Source organism: Oncorhynchus kisutch, linkage group LG3 (genome assembly GCF_002021735.2).
Source record: "Oncorhynchus kisutch isolate 150728-3 linkage group LG3, Okis_V2, whole genome shotgun sequence".
In the NCBI taxonomy this organism is placed as follows: domain Eukaryota; kingdom Metazoa; phylum Chordata; class Actinopteri; order Salmoniformes; family Salmonidae; genus Oncorhynchus; species Oncorhynchus kisutch.
The window spans coordinates 64,618,214-64,637,188 of NC_034176.2; the positions used below are offsets into that span (position 1 = coordinate 64,618,214).

At 42.6% G+C, this 18,975-nt stretch overlaps 2 protein-coding genes across 6 annotated transcripts in view; both read right to left on the reverse strand.

Annotated features, from left to right (window-relative positions):
* Window positions 1-4,842: 4,842 nt before the first annotated feature.
* Window positions 4,843-7,041, reverse strand: LOC109872939 (ras association domain-containing protein 10-like). Its single transcript, XM_031810729.1, has one exon. The coding sequence runs from the start codon at window positions 6,754-6,756 to the stop codon at window positions 5,362-5,364; it is 1,395 nt and encodes a 464-aa protein (XP_031666589.1). The 5' UTR covers window positions 6,757-7,041; the 3' UTR covers window positions 4,843-5,361.
* Window positions 7,042-9,446: 2,405 nt separating this feature from the next.
* Window positions 9,447-18,975, reverse strand: part of LOC109887392 (transcriptional enhancer factor TEF-1) — a 57,585-nt gene continuing 48,056 nt past the window's right edge. For all 5 annotated transcript variants that reach the window (XM_031810747.1, XM_031810733.1, XM_031810732.1 and 2 more), the window contains 8 exons: window positions 18,472-18,606; window positions 18,145-18,191; window positions 17,777-17,835; window positions 17,504-17,628; window positions 16,085-16,258; window positions 14,731-14,871; window positions 13,244-13,396; window positions 9,447-12,601 (listed from right to left, as the gene is read on the reverse strand). In XM_031810747.1, coding sequence (XP_031666607.1) covers window positions 12,488-12,601; window positions 13,244-13,396; window positions 14,731-14,871; window positions 16,085-16,258; window positions 17,504-17,628; window positions 17,777-17,835; window positions 18,145-18,191; window positions 18,472-18,606 — 948 coding nt within the window. In that variant the 3' untranslated portion in view covers window positions 9,447-12,487. The remainder of the gene's footprint in view (window positions 12,602-13,243; window positions 13,397-14,730; window positions 14,872-16,084; window positions 16,259-17,503; window positions 17,629-17,776; window positions 17,836-18,144; window positions 18,192-18,471; window positions 18,607-18,975) is intronic.

The following is an 18,975-nucleotide window of genomic DNA, read 5'->3' on the forward strand; positions in this document are numbered from 1 at the left end:
CATGGATGTTAGAGTGCTGCACAGGCGCTCTATAGGCCGGGTCACTCATATTACCACTCCTATCAATCTACGGGTGTCAGATAATCACAGTGAGACTATTCAATTCCTAATCAAGTCTCCTCAGATTCCCGTGGTATTGGGATTCTCCTGGCTCAGGCGACACAATCCCCTCATCAACTGCCACACCCAGTGTCTGAAGTCAGTGCAACCTGCCCTGGGACGTCTTTCTGGGGACTTAGAATGTGCCCCGGACCTCTCCGTGACTCCCACGGAGTACCAGGACCTTCAAGAGGTGTTCAACAAGGCCTGGGCTACTTCGCTTCCACCGCACCGACCATATGACTGTGGGATTGACCTTCTCCCTAGCACCACTCCGCACTGGGGACAACTGTACTCACTGTCGGGACCGGAGACCAGGGCTATGTACACCTACATTGGGGACTCCCTAGCTGCAGGATTTATACATCCTTCATCCTCTCCCGCCGGTTCTTCTTTGTGGAGAAGAAGACCCTGTGCCTGTGCATCGACTACCGGGGACTCAATGACATAACGGTGAAGAACCGCTACCCGCTACCACTCATCTCCTCGGCCTTCGAGCCTCTCCAGGGGGCTACCGTGTTTTCCAAGCTGGATCTACAGAACGCCTACCACATGGTGCGGATAGGGGAGGGGGATGAGTGGAGGACCGCCTTTAACATGGCCAGTGGCCACTACGAGTATTTGGTCATGCCAGTTGGCCTCACCAACGCCCCTGCTGTGTTCCAGGCTCTGGTAAATGATGTTCTCTGCGACATAATATTGAATAGCCATTGTTAGTCCTCTGGTTTTGATTTTTCCAATCATAATCAAACACATAAAACAGAGAACCTCCTACCAGGCATCCAGGATAGAGGCAGTAGAGTATACTGCTGCTATGTCTCAGATCCAACACCTGACACTGGATACCTACTATACTAAACACTGGTTGGTTTACAGTGTGTGTGGTATCTAGGAATCCATACAGTAAGGAGTTTAGTTTAGCTATAATCCATACAGTAAGGAGTTTAGTTTAGCTATAATCCATACAGTAAGGAGTTTAGTTTAGCTATAATCCATACAGTAAGGAGTTTAGTTTAGCTATAATCCATACAGTAAGGAGTTTAGTTTAGCTATAATCCATACAGTAAGGAGTTTAGTTTAGCTATAATCCATACAGTAGGGAATTTAGTTTAGCTATAATCCATACAGTAGGGAGTTTAGTTTAGCTATATTCCATACAGTAAGGAGTTTAGTTTAGCTATAATCCATACAGTAAGGAGTTTAGTTTAGCTATAATCCATACAGTAGGGAGTTTAGTTTAGCTATAATCCATACAGTAGGGAGTTTAGTTTAGCTATAATCCGTCTTTGTAGGAAAACTGCTGGAACCACCAAAGTAGCTGACTCTATATGGTGGAAAATCAGAGCGTCATAAGAACCTGGTCAATCTGGACTCCTACTCCAGTATGTTAGAAACAAAAGAAAATGTGGAACACCTGAAGTAGTTTCTCCTTTTGAGTTAGTGCGCTCAGTATGCTGTGTATGCTTATGGATGGGGGTGCATTAGTGGCTGAGTGCATGCTATGCTTGGCTTGTATGTTGTTGTCATGGTTCCTGTATACAATGTTCAATGGCTCTGAATGCCAAATATGAATTCTATCCTACTGTAAAGCAGCCAAATCAGGGAAATGGATGATTGTAGTGAGTGTCAGGATGATTGGAGCCTTGCTTATTGGTCTGGAAAGTCAGTTTGGCGCTGACATTTTTTCTCTCCCTCTTGTTTGAAACACAAACAAACATCCCCCCCGAGCAAGGCAGTGTCCCATGACCATGACTTGATTGACACCTGCGCCCTATTTTGGGTTCATCTACTCTGGAGTCACTGAACCTTCAAATATTAGAGTTCTGATAGTGTGGTAGTTGCGTGTGTGTGTGTGTGTGTGTGTGTGTGAGAGAGAGAGAGAGATAGAGAGAGACAGCAAGTAAAAAGGGGGAGCAAATCAAGTGTTTTATCTGGTCTAGTTCTATCATGGGGGAGCGTGTCCCTGTGTAAAGTGAAGGTTTTGATTCAGACTGTCTGAAACCTGGACCACCTGGGTCAACAGTAATAACCCTGTCCTCTCCTCATGCTGCAGTAATGAACTATTTATGGGAGGGGTGGAGCTAGAGTACCTGTCATTATCACCCATTGATAGATACCTGCCTTGTTCAGGACAGGGGAAGGAGTTGCAGGGAGTCAGTAGGGCAGAGCCTCATTATAGGGGGTGGGGGCTCGGTGCAGGAAGAGATTGATGAAGGATCAAATACATGGCAGTAATTGCGTCCTGTTTGCTGTTTGAGAGATGAAGGAGCCCCCTGAGAACCTCCTCTTCTAAATAAACCTCCTCCCCAAAGATACAGCTCAGTCACCACAGTGTTTCTCACTTTCCCACACTCCTTTGAAGGGCTTGTAGAATTCATATAAAAATGATCATGTATACTTCAGGTGTGTGTGTGTGTGTGTGTGTGTGTGTGTGTGTGTGTGTGTGTGTGTGTGTGTGTGTGTGTGTGTGTGTGTGTGTGTGTGTGTGTGTGTGTGTGTGTGTGTGTGTGTGTTTGTGTGTGTTTGTGTGTGTGTGTTTGTGTGTGTGTGTGTGTGTGTGTGTGTGTGTGTGTGTGTGTGTGTGTGTGTGTGTGTGTGTGTGTGTGTGTGTGTGTGTGTGTGTGTGTGTGTGTGTGTGAAGAGAGCCTCGTGAAAATAGTGGCATAAGCTACAACAACAGTAAAATGTCATACTAGTTGGGTGGCCATTCTTGTGTGAGCAAAAATCTAACCAAGCTGCTATAGTGTATATCAGTGGAAGACATACACTATGTGTTCCTGAGCCTGTACAGCCAGGAAGGGAGTTTTACAGCATTCCTCCTCGCTGGTGCGTCACGGATCCTTGACTTTATTACTGAGGAGGATACGAGAGGTTCCCATAAAATCTAGCAAGTGTTTCTGGGTTGACATTAAAAAGGGATTAGCATTCTCTATCTGTTGTGACCTCTGAGTGCATCCACTAATGCATCCAGATCACATGCTAGTTCATTCAGTGTTGTGCTGGTGGCTTGCTAATATCAATTTCTGAATATATTTAATGTAATTGAGAGTGATTGGAATTCTAAAATCATTTCTGAAATATCATGGTTATAGAGTAAAGTAACCCTACCACTGAGACTGGAGGTTTTCATTATGACTGGTCTTCGACGCACATTATAATCCAGCCCTATTATGATCTTTTATAATTTGGTCATCTGGAAAGGCTATTGGCCAAACGTACAGTATGTTGCTTTAATCCATGATTGCCCTGCCCAACCCGAGGTGTGGTAATTCTTTAGTCCAGATGTTCATTGGCTGTGATAGACAGACAGAAAAACTATTCGGCCATTGGAGCATATTACACCCTCTCTTATTCACAGTTTTTTTGTTATGAAATTCTGTGGCTTATACATATTTAATAACAATATTATCTGAACGATTAAAATGTTAATATCTGTTAAATGTTCTGCAGTGGTGAATGTGAAGTAGAGCCAGGGGTAATGCTCTGACATTAGCTTTGCAAACAAACCTGATGATGTTATATGTGACAGTATGAATGTATCTGCAGCTCTGGCTTTATAGCTACAATCCCCACACTGCTCAACAGACCAACCAGATTAACGCCAACAGCAGGCCTCTGATTACAGCTGATGCTGGTTTGATCTAGTGTTCAGGGATGTGTTAAGAGTGCATTATAGCAGGGGTACAGTAGGGGTGGGCAGGGGGAGGAGAAGGAGGGGATCCTCTTATGAGACCCTGGCTGAGAGGGACTGGATCTGAAGCCTGACTGAAGGCCAGTCAACAGTGAAATACAGTAGCATCATGTGATACCCCACCTGGGTCAGACAGCAAGCCTCACGCTCGCTATTGTGGGGAAATATAATGTAATGCCATACTACTGTATGTCTCTCTGTCAAAGGCATCTCTGCTGCTTCTCCCTGTGTGGTTTATGTCAGAGGAAGTTTTCACCCCTGGAATCTCCTGAAGCCCATGGATATGAGCCCAAATCCTTCGTGCCTTCCCTGGCCTTTCTCACTCACACTGTGGCACAAGCGTCCTGTATGTATCCCTGATCCGTTATGTACTGTACAGGCTCTGGTTTGCGCTGTGTGAGCGAGCCCAGCATCTGCTTGGAGTTTTCATCCCATTGCGTAATGCTGCATGCCACCCCTTACCCTACCTACCGTCTCTCTGAAGTACAAATGCCACCCCTTACCCTACCTACCGTCTCTCTGAAGTACAAATGCAACCCCTTACCCTACCTACCGTCTCTCTGAAGTACAAATGCCACCCCTTACCCTACCTACCGTGTCTCTAAAGTACAAATGCCACCCCTTACCCTACCTACCGTGTCTCTAAAGTACAAATGCCACCCCTTACCCTACCTATCGTCTCTCTAAAGTACAAATGCCACCCCTTACCCTACCTACCGTCTCTCTAAAGTACAAATGCCACCCCTTACCCTACCTACCGTGTCTCTAAAGTACAAATGCCACCCCTTACCCTACCTACCGTCTCTCTAAAGTACACATGGCCGCAAGGGCATGAACACACACATACACACACACAAACAGTGATGCATGCATCCACACACTCTCACACATACGCATATGCATGCATGCACGCACACCACACACACACACGTCACACACACACACATGCATACACATACATGGTTTAACATCATCCTATACTTTTTACTCTTCTCAAACTCTTTCCTGATGCATACAATTTGCAGACTTAGTATTGATTAGGCAAGGCAAAGTAATTTTCTACACATTTTAATGAAGCAATTGCACATAAGCTTTTTAAATGATCTTTATCATATTTAAGACTCATCAGTGTGTCCACAAAATCACATTGGATAAGTGCAGAGCACTACTTCACTTCCAACTAGAATTAGCACTTGATCAGTGTTACATTTAGCATGGTTTATTTTAAGTCTGTTTAGTCTTGCAAACACAAAGATTTCCATTCCTTAATCAATAATAACCTGTCGCGATAACACAGAGGTGTGCCATATCCTGGCACAGGTCAAAGGGTTTTATATTGAAAAAAGGCAGCAAAATATGTGAATAGCTATAATTGCATATATTTAAGTGACCAGGTATTTTGACTATATATTGGGGTAAGCTACATAATAGTCTATACATTTTGGGACATTTTTGAATACATTATATTGTGTTGTTCATTGTGGGGATAAACTCTGTCAGATCCCTGAGTTTTTAGACATGCAGTAATTATGTCCTATAATTGTCAATAGAATTTGAAGCATCCTGGCAATTCATACCAATGACTCGCACACAGGTGGGTTATCCGAGTCCTGACTGTGCATGGAGCTCAGGCCAGTGTCTGAGTCGTCATCGTTGGCATTGCATGTCTTTGAAAGCCCCCTGGCTTGCTCCACCCACTCGCTTTTCGTCTCCAGGGGACGCATCATTGCTGCCTCAGTGACCACAGAGTTGCAGTCATTGTCCTCGCCTTGTGTCTCGTCATCCTCTATATACAATGAGTTCACTTTCTCCAGCAAATCCCGTATCTCCTTTTCTTTCACCCCCCAAATATCCTGGGTTGTATTCAAATCACTCCTAATAGCCTCCAAATCCGTGTTCAAGCGCAGTCCAATGTATAAACTAGTATCCAGCTGCGTTTTGATCCTCTCCTCCTCCAGAAACAAATCGTTCTCTAATGATGTATCAGCCTCGAGGGCTAAAGTTTCAGTGTGTGTCGCATGGGCCGTTGATACCCACATAGCGGTCTCTCCCGCGCTGGGTTTCACCTCTTTACTTGACAGCTCCTCTTGCCTTCGCTCCATCCACCTCTGGTTAAGTTCCTCTTGGATCTCCACAGTAATGCTGTCCATGAGCGCTTCGTGCTCAGCCAATTCATCCTGAAGTCTAATCACCTCCTCACACCGTTGGGCATACTCCTCGAACTGGGCAACAGCCTCCGCCGAGCACGGCTTCTCGCCCTCCTGCTTGGAGAGCCCGTCAGAATGCACATCCACTAAGTATGTGTCCTGCACGTAATTGATCCCATGCATTTTCATTCTGTCAAAATGAACTTTAGCTTCATACCTTTCTATCTCTCTGTCCAGTTCTTTAATTCTCTGGATCTGTTGGCGGATTGTGTGGTCCTGGGATATGACCAAGTGAACCAAAGTTTCCATTTTCTCCCCAGTGGGCGCATCCTTGGACACGGTTTGCGCCCTCTTGTTATTTATTTTATCCAACTTTCTGAAAGCTTTCCTGACAATCCGACGTTGTTTCTCGGGTGAGAAGCCCATGGTGGCTCTTGCTGTCCCCTTGTAAATGCACGGGCTCTCCTTACTGAGCACCACACGGGCCTCTGCGCTCCGGGGTCCATGGTTAGCCAAAGAAGCCTCATTTTTAACCAACACAAACCGCACGTTCTCCTGCTCCTCTCCCCACGCGCCCCAAAGTCGAAGGATCTTTGTTTTATTCGGCAAAATTCTTTCAGATCCTCTCCATTTTTCTACGATGCAATAGGACTGGGGTGATCCCGAGAGCATGGCTACAGAGACACATTGTTTCAAGTTTTGATCCTCTAGGAGCACATTGACCACATCTGCACAGGTTGTGCGCTTTGACAGTCCGGAGACAAGCTTCTCCTCTCGGCAAACCCACACAGATATCTTACTTTCCTTGGACTCCATCATAAACTAAAATGAAACGTTATTCCCCTTTAGAATACCATTCAAATTCCGTTTTTTGAGGAGGGAAACGGACTAGAACAGAGTTTTGTCATGCAAGTGCTAAATTAATTGTACATCCACATACGTTATAAATTAAAGCAACATCCAACATTCTGAGATAAATTGTTCATTTTACGCGTTCCCTCAAGTAGTTGGTAGAGGATGGGAAGTCCATGTAGCCGCTGTCGCTGTTTGCTCTGTGTCCAAGTAAGCACACTCAACTGCGCCCTTTGCGCGCTGTGCGTACAACCGGAGACTCGCGCTGCTTTGATCACATGACAACTTTACAGTTCCTAAACACAACAAGTAACACCGCCCATAAAGTGTGTTACTCTCCCAGAGAACCTGATTGCGTATTTTGATAAAACATGATAACAACAACAACAACACTTATCAATGAATAACAACAACAAACGACTAATACTACAACTAATAATGATAACAATAATTACAACAACTACCACATCAATAACAATAGTAGTGATATACTAAATTATAACAACACTTAGAATAATAAGTGTATACATGCGCCTCTAATATTAATACTAATATTAATTTAGAATAATTTACTGTCCCTTGAGTGATGTACCTGGGCTGGTGCCTTGGATGATGCCGACATAAACGCAGACAGCCCTGGGGGTTATGCAACACTTCAAATAGTGACAATGGGAGGTGTGAAATAAGGTACTGACATCCCTAAATCAGAAGATATTATCTTACTGCTGAGCATATATACTTTAAAAAAACGCATTAGCATGCAGTGTACAAAGTAAGACTAATTTACACACATCTGCATAGGAGGCTATAGCCTAATACATTGCACCATGCATCTCCTCTGGGTGACACACATATTTCACTTGACTGACAAACACCACAGCAAACAGATGGTAAAAGAAAAGCGATTGTATTGAGTCAGCTTCGCGGGGTTCCACAATATATTGCCTCATCTCACTTTTCTATTCATACATGCTGATCATCAACATCAGCTTAATAACAACCCAGTGGTTAAAAAAAACATGGTTGAATCAATGTTTCCGCGTAATTTCAACAAGAAATAATGAATTGTGATGACACTGAATCAACGTGGGAAACATAAGGGAATTTGATATTTTTTTCAGCTAACTATTCATCTAAATCGAATTACATGGTGACATTCTTTGTTGATTTCACATTGAATTCCTGTTAGATGACAAATCAACCAAATGTAAACCAAAACTAGACGTTGAAATGACATCTGTCCCGAATGGGAAGACACAGTCTGACACTTAGACGACCACTTCCTGGTTCATTCAGAAGGCAGCGTTCTAACCTTGATCTCGAGGATTTATCTGGAATTAAGAGAGAAATTCTGACCCCCTGCTGGTACCTGTCAAGTGAGGACAGCTACACCATGAATCAAGACCATAGTAAGGAACATTTCACACCCATTATGAGGGTCCAGTATTCTTCCTCTTGTACTCAGATACAGCTGTGTAAAAGACTCCCTAGAAACACAGGGAGTGTAGTAGTCCAAATCTGGCAGGGCTCTGACCCCTGGGAAGATTACACTGGTGCACTGTGCATGGATTTAAAAATGACTCCATAATCAGATCCTCTCACACACATGAGCCAGACAGACAGACACACATCTGTTAGATATTATGTGTCAGTGGAGAGAGAGGATAGGGAGAGGGCATTCTGTAGACGGACGAGTTGTTCTCTCTGATTATTAAGCACACTAAACTACTGGCGTTACAATCATTAAAACATAAAACCGTTACAAGGTGTCGATGTCTGAGTGAGTGAATGAGAGAGCAATAGACATACCTAGGCTCCAGGTTAAAATATGCTATTTACAACAGCGTTACAGAATGACCATGTCAGTGCAACAGCCAAACAACAGCACTGTGGCCTTCAGTCATTTTTAGGTTGGTCCAATGGACAAGTCTTTCATTTGATAAGGGCTCCATCTGGTGTTAGCGTTCAGTATTACCCATGATAACTGTTACGCAAAAAGGAAAGTGATACATTTTATAATGACACAAATGCTTCATAAATCATTCACAATATATATATAATTAAGTGAAATAGTCATGCTAGATCTAATTCAAAATGAACGAAGCACAGAACTTTAGCTGACAGAGGGCTGTGCTTTAGGGATGATAACATTGGGTGGCAGGTAGCCTAGCGGGAACCTTGAGAGCTTTGGGCCAGTAACTGAAAGATCATTGGTTCGAGTCCCCCAGCCGACTACATGACAAATCTGTTGATGTGCCCTTGAGCAAGGCACTTAACCCTAATTCCCCATGAAAGTTGCTCTAGATAGGAGAGTCTGTTAAATGTGAACAATCTGTATCAAAGAGTGCAGCCTGTGTAAGTGACTTCAATGGGCTTCATTATTGTTTTTATAAGGGCTTCTTTTGTTGTCCCAGATTATGAAATCCAGTTTCATAACTGAAAATACTGCCACATAATGGAGATACTATAACAAGGCTGGCACCAATACAAAAGGCAGGGAATGGCTCCCTCTGTTGGTTATTTGTGGTTAGTACAGCTGGTGTGTTCTTACATATTATGTTTATTTATCTAAAGGTTCCAATTTAATGTATTAATGTGGAGATGCTCTAAATTGTTTTTGTATTCTCACTGTCAGTTGTTCACAGAATAAAAAGGGAGACCATATTTTTCCTGATTTATTTAACTTCAATATTGTATACATACAAAGTATCTAGAAAGCTACAAAATATCGACCACTTTATCAAGAAGGCATCAAAATGTTACGGAGCAAAGACAAGACCATATGCAGTAGAGAACACATACACATAGCAGGTTTTGTTTTCTGTCCCTTGCTCCAACGCGTTACTGTCGTGGATATGAAAAGATATCACACTTCTGTACCAAGAAAAGCAAGGATATATCATTTTATACAAAGCACCTTTTTACAAAGAAAATCTCTGCACACAAACCCAATAGTTGTTTTTATGATACTATCTGAACTATGGAAAAGTTCACTTTAAAGCCAACATCTTAAAATGGTAATAACCAACAAAAAAGGTACCAGTACCTACATTTAGACCAAATTACAAACAAATAACAACAAGAGCTAAACTGCTGATATCTTTGTGTCGAGATTCCGTTACACATCCATGCTTTATGTCCATTTTATTCAGAGTGTCCTCCGGACAATTCATCTGACCAAAGGCAACAGTCTTCTGGTCCCCAGAGACGTGGGAGGTACAGTCAGCTGTTCCAGCCTGGAACTGACAGGTCAAATGTACCAGCAGTGTAGCCGTAACAGCATCACCACCCTCTTGGGGCTTGGAATATACCCAAAATGTAATCACAAACCATCATATACATGTAGAACAATAAAACAGGAACACCTCAGTAAGTAATTCCTAAACGTGAACTAGTACACAGGGCAAAAAGAGAGATAAGACAGTTAACAAAGGAACAATACATATGCCTACTGAACTCCAGTCTCCATAGGGCTGTAGCAAAAATACTGAGCAATTGAACCAACCATGTCTGTATCCACCAGAAACATTTTCTGCAATGATTCAGAATAAGATGTTCCCATAAATAATTTAGTAAGAATCAGGAAACATCTCTTCTTAAGGTAAAGTTGTAAGCCTATGTGACTTCACAGCTGCTGGAACGAGTCACCATCCTCCATTCTATCAGTTGCTGTCTGGTCAAACAGGCCTTTCACAGACTATACATTTACACACATGAATAGTACAGGTACTCTTCTTAACAGATCATTTATTAAAACCAAATTATATTAATATATATTTTATTTCACCATGGATTGACTCACTCACTGTCCCTTGTCATCTAGTACAAACCTTCAGCAAGGCAATGTGGTGATTGGTTTCATTACATCTCTTTTTGGTTTAGCAATGCTTAATTCGTAATTATTTAGTGTTTTCATTGCTGGAGATTCTAAACCAAAGGCACTTCCATGCTACAGTGCAGGACATGACTAGAGATCGTATGTATCTCTGTATTTTTGGTCTTTCAAAACAGGAAAGGCAAAGTCAGTTCTTATTTACGTTAAAAAGTAACTCAGTTTAACTCGTGTGTGTGGTAAGATTTTGTACCAATATGTATATTGGTGAGTGATTTTATATATTTTTTGTGCGTGTTAAAAACAAAATACATTCTTAAAAGTGAACCAAGGCCAGTTTGACACCATACAATAAGGCACTGTACACTGTTACACTTTGGCAGATTGTACTGTAGTAGAATTCCTACAAAATGTGAAAATTAGTCACCCAGCTTAGGAAAGAGATCACAGCTTTAGTGGCATCTTTTGGAATTCACACGTCCGTAACATGTTTAAGGCTCGGAATTGGTGTAGGCCACAGATTCATGGGGTGGTGTGAACGTAAAGGCAGCGACACTGGCTAGGACTTAGTAGAAATTACACTGCAATGACCAGAAAAAATACACAATCTGTTCAGAGGCAATGTAACTGCATACTGAACACAGCCCGCTGTCTAAGAAGTGATCCATTTTCTCATGGTTATTTCAGGATATCCTAAAACCTTAAACCACACACCTAAAAGAAAAAGTTAAAAATCGGCATGTCCTAGAAGGGGAACCAAGTGCTTAGGACAAGGTGACAGTCCACTCAGAGTAGCTAAAGTAGTGCTTTCATGTTTTTAGAATCAAATCCATTTGAATGACTGTCTTCTCTGAAGAGAGGGACTCGTTTGTAGCGTAGGACATTGGAACAGGATAGATGTATGGTTTCCTTATTGCAATGTAAGACGTGTAAGCCCTGTCTGAGGCAGACACAGGTTGAACCAGGCCTCTGTAGTGTAATCACAGTGCATTCATTCTGCTGTTAGTGTCTAAGACCGTGGATTGTCCACAGGGATCGGTATCTTATTTCCCTGAAAGAAACAGATGTTTTTGTAAAGCAATAACTTCACTATTATGATGCCCACAATCACCTGCCTTCAACTAACTTTCGTGAAGAAATGTCATTATCACCAAAATGTATTTTTTTTTAAATGCTTTTCTTTGGAAAAACCTATTGGTCAAGTGTGTATGTACGGTTTGTATATCTATACCACAGGAGGCTGCTGAGTGGAGAACGGCTCATAATAATGGCTGGAACGGAGCAGATGGAATGGCATCAAACACCTGGAAACCATGTGTTTGATGTATTTAATACCATTCCACTGATTCCACTCCAGTCATTACCACAAGCCCGCCCTCCCCAATTAAGGTGCCACCAACCTCCTGTGACCTATACGCTCACAAATCAACTACAGATATACATGTAGTTTACAGGACCAATGGGGAAAAGACAACATCTTCCTAGTGTTTTCTAAGTGTACATTACAAGATCAAAGCGAAAGAAGACAACATATACATAATGTCTGCTGACCAAATTAAACCCAACCAACAGATTCCTTACATACTGCCTCTTATATATGTACATCCTACAAACAAAGATTGACTCGCCATCCTTTAAAATGAAGAACTTCTCCTGTATCAAAACATAGAACAACTGTACCGCAATTCACAGCTGCAGTCAAACATCAAATACATACATTAATATACAAAGAAATGACTAACAATAGGCCTCGCCCAAAATGTGACCGAAAAGCAGTGCATGTGTGATTTTCAGCTAGAGGCACTGTCAATTTGTTTTGAGGTTCTTTAGTCTATGTAAAGGGAGGATTCAGGGGGTTCAGGAGTCTCATTCCTTCACCAGTCGGTAGATATGATGCTGTGCACCGTGCTCGCTGTTCGACACCTCAAACACACACGCCATACACAGCAGAGTCTCCTGTGTGTCCCTGTTCGTCACCACCTGGAAGAGACGGAGATGTCATGTTAGTCATTCAGACCTAACGCAATCCCACTCCATGTAATGCAATGAGCAGTCTCTGGAGAGGAATATGGGTCTCAGGAAAAGGACTTTCCGATGTTTAAAGGCCCACGGACAGATCTCAATCAGCAAACAATGTGACAAAAACAAGTCAATTTGTAAATCTAAGGAAATTAAAGGAGTGGGTGAAAAAAAAAATGAAACAAACAAAACCGGGGCAGGGTTGAGAGTGCACACCCACACATCCATTAAAAAGAGCTCTCTCTGCAGTGGAGAATAGGACTTTAAGCCCCCATGTGATGGCTAATAACAGGGGTCCCCACCCCCTGTGATCGCTCCCCTCCCCTCCCCTCCTCTCCCCTGCAGATGATAAGACTCCTCACACTGCGTTCCATCCCCTGTGGAATGTGAGGAATGCAGGTGAAGGGAGCGAGGCTCATCTCAGGCCCCGGTCAGAGCTCCTCTTTTCAGGTTCGCTGGAGCCAAAGGAGCCCAGCAGAAAGCTAGGATAAAGGAGAGGGAGGGTCCTAGCCACAGGTTAGAGTAGTGAGAGAGGCTTTTGTAATTGGCTGCTTTAGGAAGCAGTAGTAGGAAGGACAGGACAGGACAGGAAGTAATATTTACCAAAAGAATGGTGAAGTTCTCCAGGACACTGTTCATCATGTATTTTTCAGGCAGGTGTTTGAGCTTGTGGATAAAGTTGATCATGTATTCACACATGGGAGACCGGCTTATCCTGTACACAAAGCGTCCGTTCTCAAACCGGGCATACTCCGTCTGGGGAGAGAGAGAACCAACATCCAGAAACGTGTGACGCATATACTGATAGATATGTCACACATACCGTATACCTTCCCTATATTGGCATCGAACAAGTCACCCTCCCTAAGAGAGGGGGTGACCTTGACAATTTATTGATAAAACTAGAGGCCACCTGGATCTTTAATTTAAAGATCTCATTGTAGAGTTTGATCTGAAGCCATTCCTGTGATGATTGTGTTTTTGTTATCCATTGTAAATAAAGTGTTTGTAGGCCTATATGATGTAGCCCTCGCTACATATTCGTCGCCAGACCAACTGGCTCCAGGTCATCTACAAGTCCATGCTAGGTAAAGCTCCGCCTTATCTCAGTTCACTGGTCACGATGGCAACACCCACCCGTAGTACGCGCTCCAGCAGGTGTATCTCACTGATCATCCCTAAAGCCAACACCTCATTTGGCCGCTTTTTGTTCCAGTTCTCTGCTGCCTGTGACTGGAACGAATTGCAAAAATCGCTGAAGTTGGAGACTTTTATCTCCCTCACCAACTTCAAACATCTGCTATCTGAGCAGCTAACCGATCGCTGCAGCTGTACATAGTCCATCTGTAAATAGCCCACCCAATTTACCTACCTCATCCCCATACTGTTTATATTTATTTACTTTTCTGCTCTTTTGCACACCAATATCTCTACCTGTACATGACCATCTGATCATTTATCACTCCAGTGTTAATCTGCAAAATTGTAATTATTCGCCTACCTCCTCATGCCTTTTGCACACAATGTATATAGACTCTCTTTTTTTTCTTTTTTTTTCTACTGTGTTATTGACTTGTTAATTGTTTACTCCATGTGTAACTCTGTGTTGTTTGTTCACACTGCTATGCTTTATCTTGGCCAGGTCGCAGTTGTAAATGAGAACTTGTTCTCAACTAGCCTACCTGGTTAAATAAAGGTGAAAAAAATACAAAATAAAAATAATAATAAAATCTATGATCGTATGCAATCCATTCATGCTTTTTTACATGTTCTATTGATATTTGTAAATCGACCAATGAAATCATGCCACAGCTGCCCATGATTACAGACACCTGTGTGTGTCCTTCCAAACTATATAAACTAGTGAACCGCATTGTTTGTCATTAAACCCTGATGAAGACAGCTTGGCTGTCAGAACATTGGTAATAAATGATTGCATCTGAACTCCTAGAGTGTGAAGCTGTTCTTTTTGAAGTGTTCTACTTTGCTTGCCAGCACCTCACCTAACCAGGTGTGAGCTTCTTCGGCCTCCACATATACTGCTATCAACAGGTGAATATGTCATTTACAGAAGATTTTTTTTTACCCACCTCCACCTTCTCGACGACCTGCTTGCCAAAGGAGCACACCTTAGTTGAGCAGGTGATTGTCATGTTCTCGGAGCTCTCATACTGACTGGTCACTCCATAGAAAGCCCCCACTTCATCCTGAATGTTGCAGTTCAAGTCAGCCTGGGAACCACAAATAACACAAAATTAGTCGTTGGTAAGACAGAAATGTGTCTAATTTGTTCATCCATATGAGGTGAGAGAAATGTGTTTTAGCAAAGAATGGTCATCACAATACTGCTCTCTAGTGAGAGGGCAATGAGATGACAATTTAATGGCATGCAGAACATAATTGTATGTATATGCACCATGCAATGGAAAAATGTTAGTGTAGATTGAAAGTCATTTATTTCAACTAAAAAATATCCTACACCTGTGAATGTATTATCATCTAGCGGGGCATCAGTGATCAAATGAATGGACAGTCTTAAATAAATAACAAACTTCTTAGCCACCTCTGAATGACTATGTAAATGTAATCCATATTTGGAACTAGATTTTAAGGGAGATTAAATGAAGTTATGTTAAGAGACTGATTCATGCTAGTGAAAAGGAGCAGTGCTCTGAGGGCAGCTCTCTAGTTCCAGGACATCATGTTCATTATGGGGACAAAAAGAGCACATCTCCTTCTATAGCATCCTCCTCCTTCATTAGTCAAAGCAGTTACACTTTAATTATTGTGCAGATTGTGCCTTTCATTTGAAATTCAGATTGACCGGTCACTTCAAAAGGAATTTGAGCGGGCTGTTCTGGCTGCGACAGCGAGCCCCACTTTGTTGGCTGCCGCTAGTTAGCATTTTCCATTGGGGTAAAATACATGCAATGTTTAAACAGCCATTAAGAGTGCAACCAGGTCACTCCATTGTTTTGAGATATTACACTGAATTAGCGAGCGCTTTGATCACAAGCTCTCCTGCTATGCGAGGCCAAATATAGCAACATGCATTCTGCAGCCATATTCAGTGTTTAGCCTCTGATTAAACCCATTCACTGGAGATGAAAGCAAACAAATCCTGTTTTCTCTGGGTTGTAAAACAGGAAATGCTTTATACTATAGAAACATGAGAAATTATATACAATATATCTTTATAGAGATGCTAAGGTAGAACAAAATGCATTAAATCTCACCAGTTTCATTTCACAGGCTAATTAATAGTAAATCATTCTGTAAACATATTTGTTTAAATATCTGAGTTTATTTTTCTTTCCACAATACTGGTCTTCTCCGTATCTTTTCTTCACCTCTTTCTTCATACAAACACACATGCCTACTGTACACACTAAAGTGCTATTCAGTCACCAGACCAGTGCAGATACTTAGCAACATGATACTCACCCAAAATTTTATGAGGAAGAAGGAATTCTGGGGACCCTTGCCAAAGAGCTCCTTCAGTCCTCCTTTCTTTTCAGGGAATTTATCATAAATCTGACGAATGTCCACTGACTCCAGCAAGGCATCGCTGTAGGAGTGGTTCGTCTGTCCGATGTGCACGAAGAGGTGCTTGTTGTACTGAAAGACAGTAAACAGGAGGATCTTACACAACTAATATCAAAAAGACACATTTGTAAATCAGAAAAAAATGCTTTTGAGTATTGATCTCTCATGCAGAAGTCGAAGTTTATTACTGTTCTGTTTTCAATAACTGTAGAACATCTGGCTGCCTGAGATCCTCAGAAAAACGATTCTAATTCACAGTACCAGTCAGTCTGTTCTCCATGGTTTAAATATAAATAAGATAGTCATATATAGTCATAAGACAAAAAGGAGGAATGCCAGCAAATCCGGGAATATCTTCACAATTAAATCTGTACTATTGCCCTAATGCTCTGGTTGTGAGAGTCAAATCTTATCATGAGGGTTATTTCAAAGTCACTGTTGCCCTTTACTTCAGTACCAGAGTGCTGCATGGACTCTCCAGCCTAGCCTTAAGGCCATGTAACCATCTCAAATATTCAGCTAAATACAAGATTAATGGCTGTTGTCATGCGATATCAATAACAAAATAAAATTCTCGGGGGAATGCAGACAAACCAAGACAGATCGCTCACGTCCAAACCAAACAATAAAGAATGTGAGACATGAGCTTAGGGCTGCTGGTCTGTGTGCCTTTTCACATGACGTGACATGGGTCTGTGGTCCATCTTACTTTCCCTAATCCCAGTGTTCTGTGTGTGTGTATGGTCGGTCAGAACTAGTGAAGGGAACTCAATCTAGTGTGTGCATTCATTCTCGTCTCTTTGATCCTCGACAGTGTGCAGCTAGACCCTCTGTGTGGTGAGAGAGGGCCAGAACTGGCTGATAAGAGCTGGAAATGACTGACGGCTATGTCTCATGAGAGTGGCCATGAATACAGACAATACCCTCCCTATCTTGACATGCTTTTACATGCTTTCATGAAAAAGAAGAGCTATAAGAGCGTGCGGGTATTTTTTCCCTCAACATTAAAACCCCATAAATAACCCTGAGGTAGTGCCAGTCTGGATACAGTGAATAGGTCAGTGGCAGTGTGTAGTGGTGCAGAGTGGTGATGAGTAGCCTGGTAGAGTGGTACATGCAAGATACATATAATACATATGCAGAGTGGTGACGAGTAGCGGCAGGTAGCCTAGTGTTTAAGAGTGTTGGGCCAGAAACCAAAAGCTTGCTGGTTTGAATCCCAGAGCCGTGTAGGTGAAAAATATGTTGATGTGCCCTTGAGCAAGGCACTTAGCCCTGATTGCTCCTTTAAGTCGCTCTGGATAAAAGGATACTCACAGAGTCTTGGTCTCTCTGCTGCTCCAGGAAGGCAGAGAACTCCACCAGCCGAAGCTTGGATGTCCCAATGGAGCGGCCATGCCACGCTGGGACTGTTGGGGCTGGGGCTGATGTGGGCTCAAAGCCTGCATCACAACCACCATGAGTAACACTCTCTCTCTGACATAACAAACTGGATTTTATCTCCATAGCTCATTATAATGTCAGATTTTAAACAACGCTATAGGTCTACTTATTAAGAAAAAAGGAAATTTGCATGAGCGAAAGCCTTACTGGAAATCGTTGTTACTCCCGGCTGTATGGGATATGCTTGTTGGGTGAATGGCTTGATGCTAAAACAGAGGGAAAAATGCAATGGTCTGGAACTTCTACAGAGCAACATATTGAACATATCACTGACAAACAGCTAAGAAGAAATAAGGCTGACTGAAGTTTTTGTACAAGAGCCCATCCATTTCTATCTATCATTTCTATATGGACCCTTCAACCGCTGCACCCAGAAAGAAAATATTGGCGAGTACGTGAAATAGAGCGACAGAGATCGAGAAAGTGAGTGGAACAGCAAGAGGGTGACAGAGAGGGGGAGAGAAATAGAAAACTGTCACAGTGCATGTTTTCTGAGAAGAGAACATGATACTCACTCTTGTGATGATCCAGGTTGGGCTGTTGATATCATGCCCTGCCAAAACTAGAAAATTAGATAAATCAATACACAACAAAACATCCAAACACACATCCCCGAAAAATACTTCCAAGCAGCACAATTAATACATGTAGTTATCTCGAATAGCATTCATTTTGATTTTGTGCTTGTCAGATGTGGTCAGTTTCCATAAAACCCTGGTGTGTGTAATGTGATTTGGATGGGACGTCAGCTGTGTTGGCTGGGGAGCAGGGGGCCTGGTGGCTGCCCTCTGTGGTGTGTTGGTCTGAGTGGACCGATAGTGGGTTGCCGGCGGGCCTCTTACCCCTGCCGCTCCAGGGAAGGCTGGGCGCGGGATGCCTGGCAGGCCCAGCTTGTTGTGGATGGCGGTGGCAGAGACGATCTGAGCCGATGACATGGAGGCCATGCTTTGGAGGGCTTTGTCCTTCACGGTCTGATCCTTCAACAGCCATCACAAAAGGCTTAGCACTCACAGAGGGCAAGATGGAGGACATAGAACAGTGATAACAACAGCCACGCTTCTAAACACACGAGCACACACACTCGCCTCCAACAATGACGGACAGCAGGCATGTTAAAAGCAAACATATTGCGGCAGCCATTAAAGAAGTGGATTGTTTCAAAGGAATGTGCCACAGAGTAAGGTGAAAACTGAATTCCTGAATAAAATGGTACGTGCGGGTATGCACTTAATAAAAGCACGTTTCCTTGTTGACTAATCTATCTCTAACACACTTCCTACCATATAGAATAGGTAATAGAGTGAGTAATAATAACTCCTTTCTCCGCTATTCCTTGAATATAACAT

What these genes read in the sequence shown, in the direction of transcription:
- LOC109872939 (XM_031810729.1), bottom strand. Translation starts at nt 6,756, where the DNA reads ATGATGGAGTCCAAGGAAAGTAAGATATCTGTGTGGGTTTGCCGAGAG.